The sequence below is a fragment of the Lethenteron reissneri genome, chromosome 17, assembly GCF_015708825.2.
Source record: "Lethenteron reissneri isolate LAM-NWPU_2019-01 chromosome 17, ASM1570882v1, whole genome shotgun sequence".
NCBI classification, from domain to species: Eukaryota; Metazoa; Chordata; class Hyperoartia; order Petromyzontiformes; family Petromyzontidae; genus Lethenteron; species Lethenteron reissneri.
In genome coordinates, this window is record NC_083795.1 from 3856123 (window position 1) to 3871581 (window position 15459).

The 15459-nt window shown below is 42.7% G+C and overlaps 1 protein-coding gene across 2 annotated transcripts in view; it reads right to left on the reverse strand.

Annotated features, from left to right (window-relative positions):
* Positions 1-501: 501 nt before the first annotated feature.
* DNAAF9 (dynein axonemal assembly factor 9) overlaps positions 502-15459 on the reverse strand; it is a 61631-nt gene continuing 46673 nt past the window's right edge. For both annotated transcript variants that reach the window (XM_061552857.1, XM_061552856.1), the window contains exons 31-37: positions 13074-13160; positions 10915-11021; positions 9730-9804; positions 9016-9266; positions 7908-7973; positions 6797-6890; positions 502-5730 (exon numbers count right to left, since the gene is read on the reverse strand). In XM_061552857.1, the coding sequence (XP_061408841.1) occupies positions 5624-5730; positions 6797-6890; positions 7908-7973; positions 9016-9266; positions 9730-9804; positions 10915-11021; positions 13074-13160 (787 nt within the window). In that variant the 3' untranslated portion in view covers positions 502-5623. The remainder of the gene's footprint in view (positions 5731-6796; positions 6891-7907; positions 7974-9015; positions 9267-9729; positions 9805-10914; positions 11022-13073; positions 13161-15459) is intronic.

Below are 15459 nucleotides of genomic sequence, written 5' to 3' on the forward strand. Positions count from 1 at the left end.
AGTAATTATTGTGTGTGTACGTAACATTAAATGAAATGTCTACTGCCTCAACCAGCACCCATCGGACACGGGGCAGAGGAGTGACGTGTCCTCTGCCCCGTGTTTCCGTGACGAAAAGCCAGTTGCCACTCTTCTTTAGTTTTGGAAACATCGAGTTCTGCCACAATTTCCGTCGACAAGTCGTCTCGCATTGCCTTCCTGAGTGTTAAAGATGAACTTCATTTTTCGTACTGTTAATTTATGTATATTTTTGTTGTTTTGTAACATGACTTGCAAGTTAGGTGCTGTACGGGATTGAAAATGTTCATGGAAACATCCACTGTTTGAATTCGAGTATACAATAAACAACGTGGTATACAGACGAGTGTGTTTACCTATTCACTTCCTATTTCACGTGCACTTGAACAACTGGAATAAGAGCAGGCACATGAAAGAACAGTTATGAAGGTAATTGGTAAAAATACTAAGCATCAACACAAATCACAACACAGAACAGTTGCATTTAAGCCATAGTAGCCGCTTTATATCGTTTGTATTTGTCACATTTATAGTTTTGCTCTAAACGTTTACAATTCTTTACCAAAATGTGCGTATCTGTTTCTTGAAATAATAGGTATTCAATACTTGAGATTTTTTTTTTACAAAAGTGTGTAAAATATATTCAGGTACCAAAAATAAATGGAAGAGCCCATTACATGAGGTTGCAATGTTATTTGTTTTTTCTCCAGTGCAAACAAAAAAATATAGCAATCGTTTTCAGTCTTCGAAAACCTTCGCTGCCACACAGCATGCGTGCAATTAGAACTGGCTAAAAGCAAACGTCATGACTGTTGCAACCGGGTCTCAAGAGAACCCCATCCTTGTCCCGACACAAAACACAAAGATGAATTCACAGCATTGCTTCGTGTCGAGCCAGCCATGTCATCGAGTGATCTCGTGGCGAGGGAAGAACCGATGCCCGACGCAATCGATGCCGGCCACTGTCGAAAAGTCGTGACGGCAACATCAAATGAGTGTTTTTTTTGTACACTCTTCTCTGGAACGTACGGTACACACCGTTTCAAGTGTTAGGAGATGGCCCCCCTCTACCCGAGGTTCGTTGTGCCGATGGAAGCGGGGAGCATTGCAGAGCTACAAGATCAGGTTCAGGAACAAAGGTTATCTCTCAATAAAAGACTGCACGTTTTCCATCACTACTGGCAAGGGAACAAAGTTCACTAATAAGTCATCGCTCGAGGGATATAAAGGTACAGTATTTTGAGAATGTTATTTAAAACTTAAACGAATTAAAGTTGGGCAATGTTAAATTTCAATAATTGCATAATTAGTATTTTGCAAGTATATCTACAAAACCTCAACTAACCATCCCTATGTTTAGCAATAAAAAAAACTGGCCCAATCAATGATGTGGCTACAATCGGGTGACAGTCTTAATCTCAGCTTATTTTACATCCCATCCATATTATTCCAATAGCTTCTAGAAATTATTAAACAATTCTAAGGCATGTTTGAAATGGACAATTTGCCGCTCCGTTTAGAAGTATTGCTAATAAAAAATTCAGGTGCTCTTAAAATATTTTGTCGAGCATTTCCATCACCGACATGGACATGGAGTTGGGTCATGGTCTGAGGATTAAAATATGGACATCTTCACGTGCCATGCTTGTGGAATTATAAACCTACTAAAATCTATGGATGACCATAAATAAGTTATGCGTAGATAACTTCCAATAAAATTAAGGACTTCGTATTTAACGATAACGTTTACAGAAATATGCAGTGCGTTAAACGAAGATCATAGGCAATTGTTTAGACTAATTTTGAAGACATTCATAAATCCCGCAAATGAGATATGAGCCAGAGGCCAAAAATGCACTTTCGCAGAAATAGTAGTTTTGACCATTCTTCATAAGGCAACACCACTGCTTATATAACCATCGCTTCCTGTCCATGGCTTAAATGTAAGCTGCTGTATGCATGCAGTACTGGATTCATAAGGCTTACATCATTTTTGGTACCGTTTTCGTTCATCAGAGATGATCCGTACAATGTACTTAACTGCGCGGCACAACGCCAAATGTATTAAACTCGTACGCAGTTGACTTTTTTTAATTCACATTTTAGTGACCAGTGTTATACAATTTTTTTGCAGTCAGTTTATAACAGATACGCTGCGTAAAGAAGATACTTTGGCACATCGTTCAAAGGAGAATGTACTTTAATACGGCCAATGATTTTCCGTTTTACAAAACATTTAAATAATTTCGTAGGGTCTCTATATCCGAGTATCCTACCTATATGAACGCCCCACTTTGCCATTCAATATATCACTTAAATGGGCCTCTTGCATTCACATTCCATAGCCGCCAGCCTCCCAGGTATGTACTTGTTCCCAGCCTAGCGCGTGTATATAAACAGTCTGATGGTTACATTGATCAATCGTCTGCTGTCTAGTTCCTTTCAAACACACATATAATGAAGGTTGTATCTGACCTGGACGCAAGGTTATTGCTAAAGTCCACGCATGCGCTTCATATTTTGACTCGATCAGTAAAAGCTGCCCTTTTAAATGTTCACAGTCTTTATTTATAGTGTATTTACGACTGATGTTATGCATATCCTTCCATTTTAACAGCAGCCAGTCGGCATCTGACTGCAGAATAACGTGAGCATCACAAATTGAGCATCTGTGCAGCAATGGGATAGATTCTTGTCGCCGATTTTCCAAAACTTTCCATTCTTTTTTAGCGCTGCGTTTGCGAACGAAAAATTATACCACGAGCATTTTTTTTGGCCCATCCGTTGCGATGGCACTTGCAGTGTAAATTATGGCTGTTCTTCTTACGGACACTTAACGCGTCGTCCATTTCACCATTCAGGTACATCGAAAGTCACCACAGTAGCCGTCGCGGTCGTCGTAAGGCGAAATTGCGCTCGTATTTTTATTTACTTAACCGCCATTCACATCGCAGAATTGCTTTGTGTGCGTACCTGCCTGTTCAGTAATAGCACTTTAAAAGGAAAATCTGCATAATATTATTCAGTAGTAGGTTAAATACGCTCATCTAGTTGAGTGCAGCAGCAGCAGCACCATTTATTCTCAACACGAGGCTGGGTGTGGGGCTATGATAGGATAGACACAAATGCCACATGTCCCTCTGCAGGGTCCAGTATTTAACAGGACCAAGCCTATCATTTTTGAATATCGCCTGCATCATTAAACACCATTTCGAGATAACTTATTAAAATACATTTTTTTTTCCACCGACAAAATCAGTTTTGCCTATATCAATACAGAAAATTATTGGCCTTGGAAACTTAGCAATTACAGCCACACAACTAAATACCCACATATTGATCTAAGAGCATGTGCCTATTAGTGTAAGCGTACGCACCATATGCCGTGGCTAGGATTCGGCGTCACGTGCTACCTTAGAACTCACCTGGGGAACCTCAAGGGAACCCCACACTGCTTCACAGCTGTCTACTGCTGCGACACTAGAGAAAGCAAAACGTGCACGCATTTCACTCAGGATATGGGAAAGTTTGCGACACGGTAGCAATGCCCTCCCCCCCCCCACCGCAGCATTTTCAGAAGTGCGAGAAAGGCTTCCAAGCACACTGACAGTGGTTTGAAGGAGGGAATCGGTGAACACCGCGTGGAGTTTGCACCTCCAACAAACGTCAGGCCAACGAATGAACGTTCTACCTTCCAAACGGCGTTGTAAAATGAAACGGCAGCCTCCTAAAACGCAGTTCTATTGTATGTTACAGAAATGGGTCTTTGTAAATTTAAATCCGATTAAACGCCGTTCTAGATAGATCGTCTAAACATTTGAATTCAATGTAGAGTACCTAGTACGACTGTACCGAGTTCCACATTGCTATCTGGCATGCATTGCTGGTGTGCTAATAATAAATTTGCTCTCGGTATAATTTATAATGCTGTATAACTATTTACACGTGTAATATTCCACAAGTGTGCTCTTTAGTTTACTGCCTCACGGCAGGCTTACTTGCGTAAATATAAATTTATATTTCTATATGAGCTTATGATGACGTCTACATTTGTTAAAATATGGGAATCGTATATATTGATAGCCCATTGTGATAACCTGTATGCAAAGTAGCTAAAGTGGCGAGATGTTAACTCCCTCGCCTGATATGCAGGTCGTGGGTTTGAGCCCGACCCTGACGTCTGTATATTTGGAGTTTGCATATTCTCCTTGTGGTCGCGTGGATTTTTCTCCGGGTCCTCCGGTTTTCCCCTCCACATTTAGGAACATGCGTTTAGAGTATATTTTACTACTATAAAATTCCACACGATAAGCCACTTCGTTGAGGTGTAATTTGCGGCCAGGTCGCTTCTGAAAAAGAGCTGTATAGCTCAGTGGGCCTTTGTCTGGCAAAATAAAACGTTTAGTTTAATAGATTCATGGCCCATTGTGCCGTTGTTTGCTTAACCTGCATGCAAAGTAGCTAAAGTACAATTAACCCATGTATTATGACAAAACTCAAGTGGATTTTACTTTTGAAATAATGCAGCTGGGTTCACCTCGGTGCAGTTTGAACTCAACATTTAACTCACGGGCAACTAGCAATGCCGGCTTACTCTTCAATTTCACGTACACACGTGTGTGTGTGTGTGTATGTGGAGGCGGTGACATAGCCGAGCAGTTTGCAAACTTGTAGCAAAGGTTGGCGGTTCGAAGCGCAGCGGCTGCCCTGGTTAATACTGATGCTGTATTAATAAAATATATATATGCGGCGTCCGCTTCTCAATGGGCTTGAAAGTTGCCGCAGTTGTTATTAAAAAAAAGTCAAGTCGAGTTTGGTGGCGTCAGCGTACACATTTTGCCAAATTGATAATTATTTGCAAACAACCTGAGGGTGAAGCTACTGAGCAACGTTGCCTCCTCCTGTAAAACTAAACGCAGACTATAATCGTCAGTTCAGAGGATAGCCTTCGTAATTATAGCCTCGCGCCATAAGAATGGCACAAACACCCAAATATGCTCGCGTTGCGATTGGTTAACGTCAACGAATGTACTTTTGAAGGCATAACACAATCAACGTGTACATGTGATAATTTTATAGGGGGAGACAAATGATGGCCGTAACCACAGTAATTACGTTAATGTGCATATGAAACTGCAACATTTTCCCAATGGGGTGAGTGCTTTTGTGAAAGGAAAAGATAAAATGAAAATAAAAATCCCATCTCAGTAAGAATGAACAATACATCTGTGCAAATCACTGCACACACTGTTTACAGTGCTGGATTTTTTTTTCTGTTGAAAACAAAATGGTTCCCAAAAACCTCCCGATTTTGGGAAATTTTACGTTTGTAGCAAGGATGTGCGGTGTACTTTATAACAAATTTGCATTTGGCAGCAAAAAAATCCAAGGGCAAAGCATCACTTACTGAAAATAGCGATTATTGCCGAGTTACAATGTAAAAGATTGAAAGTTGTCCATTAAGAATGACCTTATCTGGAATAACATTGAACAAAAGAGATTCCGTGTCAAATCGAACAAGGTGTGAACAATCAAGACGCCGCAATATCCTCGGACAGGATCCTCGTTGTCTGTGCGCGAGCGCTCGCACGGAAGTGGAATCCCTTCACGCTTCGAAGAGATCATGGTGAGTGACTCTCTGCAGCTGCGCATTGTACTTGTTTATTTCCGCATTCAGCCTCTCCAGGTGCTCGTCTATGAAAGTTTCCATCACTGCATTAACAGGAGACAAAACTGTCGAGGAAAACAACACACGTTTACACATCAGTACTATTGCACGTCCACTTATCCAACCTTGTGTGTGTGTGTGCGGGGAGCGGTAATGCAGCAGTTGGCGAACTGCTGCGCTACGAACTCAGAGACCCAAGTTTAATTCCCGCTTGCGAGCAATAACAGCAAAGAATATTTGAACTGGTCCTGGGCCTTCCCTAGGTCGACTCAGCCCTAAATAAGTATCTGGTGTGTTGTGTAAACATAAACACCAGCGAGACAAATGCTATATGGTGAATCTTTGTCTTTGCAGTCACTACCGCCTTATGCAAATTCAAAACATTCTCACTCTTGTACACTCACAAGAGGCAATTTGGTGTAAAGGTTTTGAATGTTTACACGGTTAACTCGCGTGTATGGCCCACGATCATTTAAGTCGAGCAAGCAGGACAAGGGAAATGCCGAATGTAACTGGAGTCAAGGTGGGGATGGTTAATTAAGCATTCTATTAATTTTCCTGTTGCTAATGTTTCCGTATGCTTCATTTCATACATGATGGAGATATTCTCACATTATTCTCTTAGGTTTTTTCGGTAATAATATTATTTCTATTATTTTTATTACTTATTTTTCTTTTTTTACCTACGTGACTTTACCGAAAAAACCTTGCAGTCATGAAAGCTTCAAATCTTGAATTCTCACATTACACTGAATATTAAAGCTCTTGCTGTCACCAGTAACTCTGTATGATTATACACATCGACAATATTTCTTGCTCTGTCGCTCTACTTTATTGTTGTACGTGTTTTGATTTTTGCAATATTTTTGGTGACCCAGGTTACGCTTCCAAAACAAGACTCTATCCTGGTCTCTTGAGTTCTCAATAATAAACCTGAAAATTGAACAGCTTACAAATAGCCAGATGAACACATCGCTGCACAACCGTAAAGCATTCTGACAGACACACACACGTACAGACATCAGCTAACAATATCCCGGAAGCTGTTTTTTTTTACACCCCCCCCCGTCCCCAACATCAGACGTGTAAAACGAATGCTCAAAAGGATACAAGGGTGTTGATTGCTTTTCTCTCCAAAGAAGTTAATGAATTGCATTCCATTGTAAAAGTAGCCTGGCGGCAAGGGCTCCAGGTGTCTTGTGGCCTGCGAAATATAGTACCAGACATGGCCAGAATGAAGTTTCAATGGATTAGCACTCCCCACTTGCAGTCTGCTGCAGTGTGGTTCAGTTTTGTTCGTTATCTTAATATACACCTCCGATTAGCTCGTTTGGCTACGTACAGTGCGAAAGAAGTGCATACATACGCACATTTGCATGGTTATTTGTTCTTTTTTGCCTTTCGTGTACAGTTTTACACGTACATATTGTGCATGTAGACACAGTGCTGGTGTGTAAAATCACCACATACACAAAGGTCCTGTATTTAAGCAGGTGAAACCCTATTTAGAGTGATAATCTTATATACACAAGAGCGGAATGTAATAACTTAAAAAGGCAATATTTTATTACTATTTTGCTGAAGGTAATTTTCATATTTTGGGATTGGGATATTAATCTTTCACAAAACAGCCTACGTGTGTAATTAACATAACATGGTCTTTAACATCCACTTAGCGATTTATGAATTGCTCACAGAGGTCAAATGTTAGTGACAGGAAACAGAAAAGTCAACAGCGTGAAAATTGGCTCAATGGCCTGCAGTCTGACAGCCCGGTGACTCAACTGCCCCGTATCTGCGTGGCGTAGTTATTATTATTGGTGGAATTAATTATATGCTTTAGAAATATTCAGACCAAAAATATCTCTGTGCATAAATAACCCTTGGGCAGAACATGCTTCCTTGAAATTAAAAACTGTAATTAGCCATGGCGCCTTAGCAATTGAGGCCGTTAACTATAAAACTGTAATTTTGGACAGGAGCAAAGTTGAACATCTCAGCTCCTCCACGCTGTGCCACAATGCCACTGTTGTATCAATAACACGCAACGCGGTTGTCTGCGCTGCTGGCTGCATTAACGTTGGCATCCCAAATAAAATGTGACGGTAAACATTATGACATTCATCTGCTGTGCATGATCACAGTGTGGAGTAGCGATTGGTTGAGTCTGGAAGTAAGTAGTGTTATGCCTTGGGTGGCAATGCTGTTCATAGAAACTCACGTGAATGCTCATCATCTCCTTCTGGGTCAGCGATTCTTTTGTCTTTAGAATTTTGGTTTTTGTTATCTGGTAACAAAGTGCAAACAGTCGAGACAATTGATCAAACGTCAACGGCAATCTCTCGATTTGAGTTATCTAAAGTTTACAAAAGCGTAGTTTGTTTGGTTAAAGCATGCATTGCTTTTCATGTCAAGAATACAAGCCTTTCATGTTTAATATCTTAATCAACATGTTAATATAGAGTAAACCATATCCCCAAATAGTAGTAGCAGTTGTCACATTATGCAAGCAGCATTAGTGGGGTAGCTTCCACCCCACCATCAAAGACTAAAATCCCCTGTATAGCCTTAACACAATTTTGGGGCAAGTGCTGTGAGCGAGCACCTATGAAGGCCGGCACGGGCACAGGAGGAGGTGGGGGGCCAGCACCATGCCCGGCCGTCTTTGTCTCCCTATTGGCAATGTTTAGACATCGCACCAGGTACTCATTTGCGGCCGAGTTGACCCAGGTGAGGCCCGGGACCAGTTCAGATAATCGTCACTGGTGTTGGCCGTGAGCGGGAATCGGTACTCGGGTAGCCGGGGGATTCTCATTGAGCGCTGTGCCACGCTAACCACTGCGCCACCGCCTCCTCCCCTTGCCACCACACACACACACATCCCTCCCCAATGGCACGTGCATATCGTTGTGTGCTTTTCAAACCAAGCTTGTGCGACACGCTGGGCTATTGTAAAATACCCCAGTGGTTACTGTGAACAGTTGTGAATTAATCTGTTCAAGTCTCATCTCCATAAAAGATGTGCTGCGCGAAGGGTTATTTTATATCCGTAGCGCGAGACCATTTGCGATCGATGTACAAGAACCACACGGGCACATTCAATCCCGCCAGCACAGAACAAGCGAATTATCCCCGTGGAAATGTGGAGAATTACAAGCGGTACTTCATAAAAGAGTCCCCACCACTTTTACCCCTCCATGCTGAACAGCAAAATCCTTTGGCCCAACGTGTCACCATTTATTACACGGTCCAACGCTCGTCGAAACAAAACGGTTACGCCGACGGCTTCACGGCGGCACTGGCGAGGGACGCGCCGCTCGGTGTGGCACCTGCTTGGCCGAGCGCCGGAGCCAGTCCTTCAGGTATTCCTCTCTCAATCCGCAGCCCGTGAACACCAGGTGGTACCGTCCTTCCGGGTGCATTGCTGTGCCATCGGCAGACTGCCCGTCGCCGCCCACGAGGCCACCGCTGCCCCTCGGGGTGGGTGGGGGCCGTGGGACGGGGCCTTCCTGCGTCGCCGTCAGCGTCAGCGAATTGTTGGCCAGGGTGATGTGGCTCACCTCCACCATCTTGGGAGAGTCTGGGATTGACAAACCGAGGAGGATCAGGCAAGGCCGAAGTACAATGCAGCAGGATGAAGGATGCCATTCTCTGCGTACAAACCGAGGAGAGTCAAGCAAGACTCAAGATAAAAGCGAGTTGACGGATGCCTTGGCTTTTTGCGGGAAAGGCCTTTGTATGAGGCTCTAACACAGGTTTTAATGAGCAATAATGTGGTTTCATTCTCACCATTTGAACTCACGTGGATGTCTGCATAATTGCCAACTATATTTTACAACCAACTGCTTTGTGGAGTTGCAACATTCACACTGTGGGCACTGCAAATGTTGAGACAGGCCTCAAAACGAGATTGAATGTTTTTAGTATTCTAAAAGCAAACTCATCTAGTCCAGAAGGCATTGTGCAGTTGCACAAGATGTTAAATGTCATTTTGCCAAAAAATGTTAGCGTGAACATAAGGAGCGAGAGAACGAAAGTATTACCTGAAAACTTCAGCCGGCCTTGTATGCTGTAGATGTTCCCACAAAAAGGACTTGAAGACAGCATGCCTTTCAGGGCTATTGAAGACATGCAGAATAGACCTGTTCACACTACGAATGCACTTTGTGCACTACACACATGAATAAAACATTTGCTGCACACGGCCACATTAGAGTGGCGCTAAAATTTAAATTCATACGAATGTCACCTTAAAGAGGTTCGCATTTGCTCTGAGAAACAAAACTACGCAGCATTGGTGATGGGTAAAGAATTGAGCTTTTTATATCTCAGTACTCTGACAATGACCACTCTTAAATATACTTAACCATCAAGAAAGCGTTGCGTTGACTTTTCAGTCAACAAGAGCAGCAATGACCCCTCATAAATGGCTCCGTTTTGCACAACCCCATTCCCCAGAATGAACACCATAGGTTGAGGTTTTTACAGAGGTAATTTTTTTTATGGATGTCAGAGTGCGCTGTAAAACACCTGCATCAAATTTTTATTTACTTCGTAAAGATGTGGGGCTGCCCTCCCGCCTGCGAGTAAGAATACATATTCGTAATAATTTCCAGTCCTCTTTGTTACTCTACTGCTGGATGAAGGCCTCCTCGTGCTGTGTCAGTCACAGGGGTTGCTTCACCATACTTCACCACGCTGGTCTCACAGTACGGGTTGCTGTAGGTGGGGGGGGGGGCCCAGTACCTGGTTCACATAGAACTCTCCGCCCACATTAGCGCAGGGCCAAGTGAGGTGGCTGGGTTCATAATTGCGGTGCACGTTAACCATTGCGCGACTGCATGTCCGGTTAACAGCGCACACACAAGCACCACCTCGCAAAGTCACCGTTTAACAGCTTGGCTCGCCACGTAAGCAGTGGTGCCGTGGTGGCCAGATGTTAACTACCTCACCTGGTATATAGGAGGTCGTGGGTTCGATCCCGACCCTCGCGCCTGCTGTATATTTGGAGTTTGCATGTTCTCCCCGTGGTCGCGTGGGTTTTTCTCTGGGTCCCCCGCTTTTTCCCTCCACATTTGACTGCTATACATTTCGCGTGACGATGAGCCACTTTGCTGAGCTATCATTTGTGATGGCCAGGTCGCTTCCGAAAAACATCTTGCACATCACAGTGGTGGGGCCCTTACCTGGTAAAATAAAAAATAGTTTTAAAAGTAAGCGGTGCACACCTTTGCATTGACCGATGAACAGTGGTTTCTCCAGGGGACGGTTGAAGCGAACAGAGATCTGCTGCATGGCAGGGCACGCCGCACCCGAGCTAAACATGCCACTTGCCCTGCCGACGGAGGAAACAAAAAGTAAACAGTCAGAACTGTAACAGACACAGTGCGTATAAATACTCCGTATAGGGAATGTATGAACCGAGTACCTCATTACAACCGTCAAGCTGGCAGTTGAAACAAAACTTCTATAGACGCTGTATGAAGTCTTTATATCGCATTATAAGTGACCTAATAAAGCTAGGTTTTACATGCAAGAATAATGGAACGGTTAATGTTGTTGCACTGCCGTGTAACTGCACTTGCAGAGTAAAAAAAATCTGATAATAAAAGGCAAAAATGCTGAGTTCTCCACAATTGAACAAATGTATCCGTTGATGCTGCATTGACAGTGCCGCACAAGCATAGTTAACGAAAGAACTCGCATTCGTCAATGTGATCATTTGTATGCTACAAAAAAGGGCAATTGTCTAAAACATCGCCTATGATGAATTTGCTGAGATTTAGTTTTCCATAGACATCCACGAGTTGAAATTTTGTAACCCATTGGAACTAGGAGGCTTTTATTCAAGGCAGACCTGGATCCCAAAAGTAAAACGGGACACGTTGATTTTAAAATGAAGTCAAATAATTGAACCTAATTATATTTGAAAGTTACTTCAATTGGTTTTATTATTTAAACGGTATGGATGTGCATGCTGACAGGGACAGCCCACCGAAACTAAAATCCTGTTTTTCATGGGAGACCCAGATTCAGAGCAAATGTGACAATTCAACTTATAGCGATTATCGTGGTATGAAGTCGCACTGATTACACGCGACCCCGTAACAGCAGGTCGCAGGTACACCTTCTCCCTCCTCGCAGAGACGTAAAAACTCAACTCCTCTTCTCATCTGTTTTAGAGTTTTCCGACTTACATTTCTGCTTCTCCATAAAAGCCATGAATGCTGTAATTCTGTTCATCATCTCTTAGCAGGCTCTAATCTTTAGAGGTCATATTACGTACATGCAAATCCATACATGCGTATGCCTGCCAGTGATACGTCTTGCGCAAACTCATTTTAAAAAACACATGTAAAGTCAGCGTACACTCACGTGCCCATTTTTCCAAAGGAGAGGAATGCGACAAGAGGTTTGTTAATCATACATTTAATGCGGTTGCTGTCATGGTTAATGTTTTACGAACTCGCTCAAGCCACCGGGGAACTCTCACGTGCTTGCTTACGAATGCACTCACCATACGTGCGGATCGCAAACGCTCGTCTCTCTCTGCTTCCTGCCTCGCACTGCCCGACTCTAGAGATTTTTATCTAGCTGCAGCCTGTACAAATGTCTCTGGTACGTGTCGTGACGGATATTTCAAGATCTGATCCAGTCCGTCCAGTGCTCGCTGAGCCGCATTGGCTTGAAGTTACCGAACAAATACGTGATAAGGTCACACTCATTACACACAACGTGCTTGCCGCAAATGATCCACAATAGCTTGCTGATCTCGTCAAGGAGCATAAACCATCACGTAAACTCCGGTGTTCCTCACAGCAGCGGTTTTTGGCTGGCCATCGAGCAAAGACGGCCACCGCATCGCGAGCTTTTGGACGCGCTTCTGCGGCCGTCTGGAACGCTCTTCCTGACGACATTAGGAAGCCACTGGGGGCTATGCACTTTTAAATCTAGAATGAAAACTCATTTATTTAGAGCTGCTTTTTGTGTTTAGTTTATTGTCCTTCCCCTGCACCTCCAATTAGCACGGTTGGCAATGTACGGTGTGAAAGAAGTTCAACATACATATATACATACATTTTCTCCCATTCGTCTCTTTTTGCCAATTCCCCAATTGTCAATTCAAGAAATGTCATCAACTCATGTCTATTACACACTCAACGCTGTTGTTGCCAGCCCTTTGGGGTTTTGGCGCCTGTGCTCAACAAGTGCACTTAAAAAAAACACACACACAAAGTAGTGCTAAAAAAGGCGCCAAATAATTTGTTGAATTATACGAGAGCAGCCACGGGGGACGTGCTGGCTTCTGAATGATAACATGCACCTGTCTAGGAATGAATTGTTTTGACACTCATCTATGGTGAGCAGACAATCGATTGTAACTCACCAGCCCGGAGTGAGCAAGTGACGAGCACGAACCATGGCCGCATCATTGAAGCTGTTCTCAGACAAAATCATCTCAATGTCCTCGTTCCTGTTCACAAACAAGAGGCGATGTGTGAATCCCTGCCAACACACAGGTGTTATTAACCATGGAAAAACCATGTAAAAGAGATTTAACTACACATATTTGGACCATCTTATTTGACAGGTACTATTCTACTTTACCGAGTGTTGACATCCCCAGCGTTTAACAGTACTCTCCTTTTTGTATTTGGATTGTCAACCAACACCGGGTAAAACAACATGTTGCGCCTATTGTTCTCGTTTAGCCCCGCCCACCCCCTCCCCCAACACGTCCCATTCATTGGCTACCACATTCAGATAAGCCCCTCCCCCCTCCTCCCCCCTTAACTTTTATTTAAGAGCTTGTCTCTTGGAATTTTGCCTCACTTGATACAGTAAATCTAGCTGTGACGGTCCCACCTGATGACGGAGACTTGTGTTGCCTCCGAAACGTCGTGATTTATAATTTTATTTCTATTATTATTTCTATTATTTTTACTTTCATTATTTATTTTAACCTACGTGACTTTACCGAAAAAACCTAAGAGTACACAGGTGGGCACACCATCAACAACTTTTATCCGGTACTTTTACACACCCTATACAGGTCAAGGTGTGTATATATATATTGACTTAAAGCTTTCGTGACTGCAGGAATTCATATTCTTTGGGTCTTTCGGTAAAGTCACGTAGATAGGTTCAAAAATGTTACAAAAAACTAGGACGTTTCGATGGCAACACAAGCGATCGAAACGTCGTACATTTTTGTAAAAATATTTTACCTATCTACGTGACTTCACCGAAAGACCCAAAGAATATGTATATATATAGTTTGTACATGTAGTTACACCCAGAGAAATCAACCAGTGTATTTGGGGTTTTTGGTTTGATAGAAATAGGAGAGGCGAAACAATAGCTGCATTGCAAATATAAAAGGCAACGATGCAGCCCTGCCATGTGCACGCCACTGATGGCTGAAGGGCCTCCACTAGACGGTATTTGGCCTACTCTTTCATGCTGGCACAGGTGAGAAAATCCATCATACGTGACCTGCTGATCAAACAGTTAGAACCAGGAATAATACCACCATAACTACATAATGATTGGTAAAGGTTGCTAAATAATAAATAATAATACAAATGACATTCTGTACCCAAATTTGGAAGAAGCATTTTTTTGACTTCTTCAGAAATGCAGTCATATACCATTGCACAACCTCAAAGGAAAAACATAATTTGGTGATGCTGCTGCATTGGCAGTGGTGCACAAAAGCACACACAACAACAACAATTTAAACACACACGCTTGTGAGCAAATCAGCCTGAAAGGATTAAAGCATATATAAAATCGGCGACATTTTGGGCAATGGTCCTTCTGTTACTTCCCGTATTACATGTTGTGTTCATGCCGGGGGCCATGCAGGCAGAATTAACATGAACAATTTTTGTTTCATAATAACAAAACTGTCCCATGGGATCAGGCTGTTTATTAGCCACTTCTGCTGTGGCATCAGGCTTGCATTGCCTACTTGTGGGTGCAATTGCCATTATTAAATGTTAAAATGCATGATAATGAACTCCTCTGTGCCCAAACAATCCAGCTTAGCAACATGTGAAGTAGCAAAACACAGGGCTGTCACCAAAGTACGTCACACACAAGTTCAACTGCGCTGACCGGCAAACAACCGCAACTGCTATAGAATCTTCAGCAATGGCTTCAATTTAAAAAAGTGGTTACTGCTTAAAAGGTTTAAACTTTATTGGGTTGACCCTAATTCAGACTATTATAAAATGAGTCATTGCCATTTGCAGTTCGGCCTCGACAATCACTTCAAAGCCGATGCTGAAAGGAAAACATAAAAACATTGCGTTGGGCGTTAATCATCCATTAATGTTTAGTATTTTTAGAAAAGGCAGATGCAATCACAGACAATAGCCGAGCTTCTCTAGGGCATATGACAAACATAATGAAAATATTTCAACTAAACGTGTAAATAAAGGAGGAAAGAGGAGGGTCAAATCTAAATACCCGTGCTGAATCTCACCCACCGCTATAAACACAAGCGATTGGAAAAAATACCGGTGCCAAAACTAGAAACGCAAGCGGCAAACCCTTCGTGTGTACGAACTGTACTACAGGAACATCTCCAAAAACCCCCAGAACACAACCGTACCCTCCCCACCAAAGTAAGGGAAAAGCTAACGAACAACAACAATTGTCATCTGGAGCAAAACCAGCAAGAAACAAAGATGGCCGAATTCCGTCAAAAAAACACAAAACGACCTTTCAGTTGAGAAGAACGTTCACCCTTTAGTCAACGAGCTGTA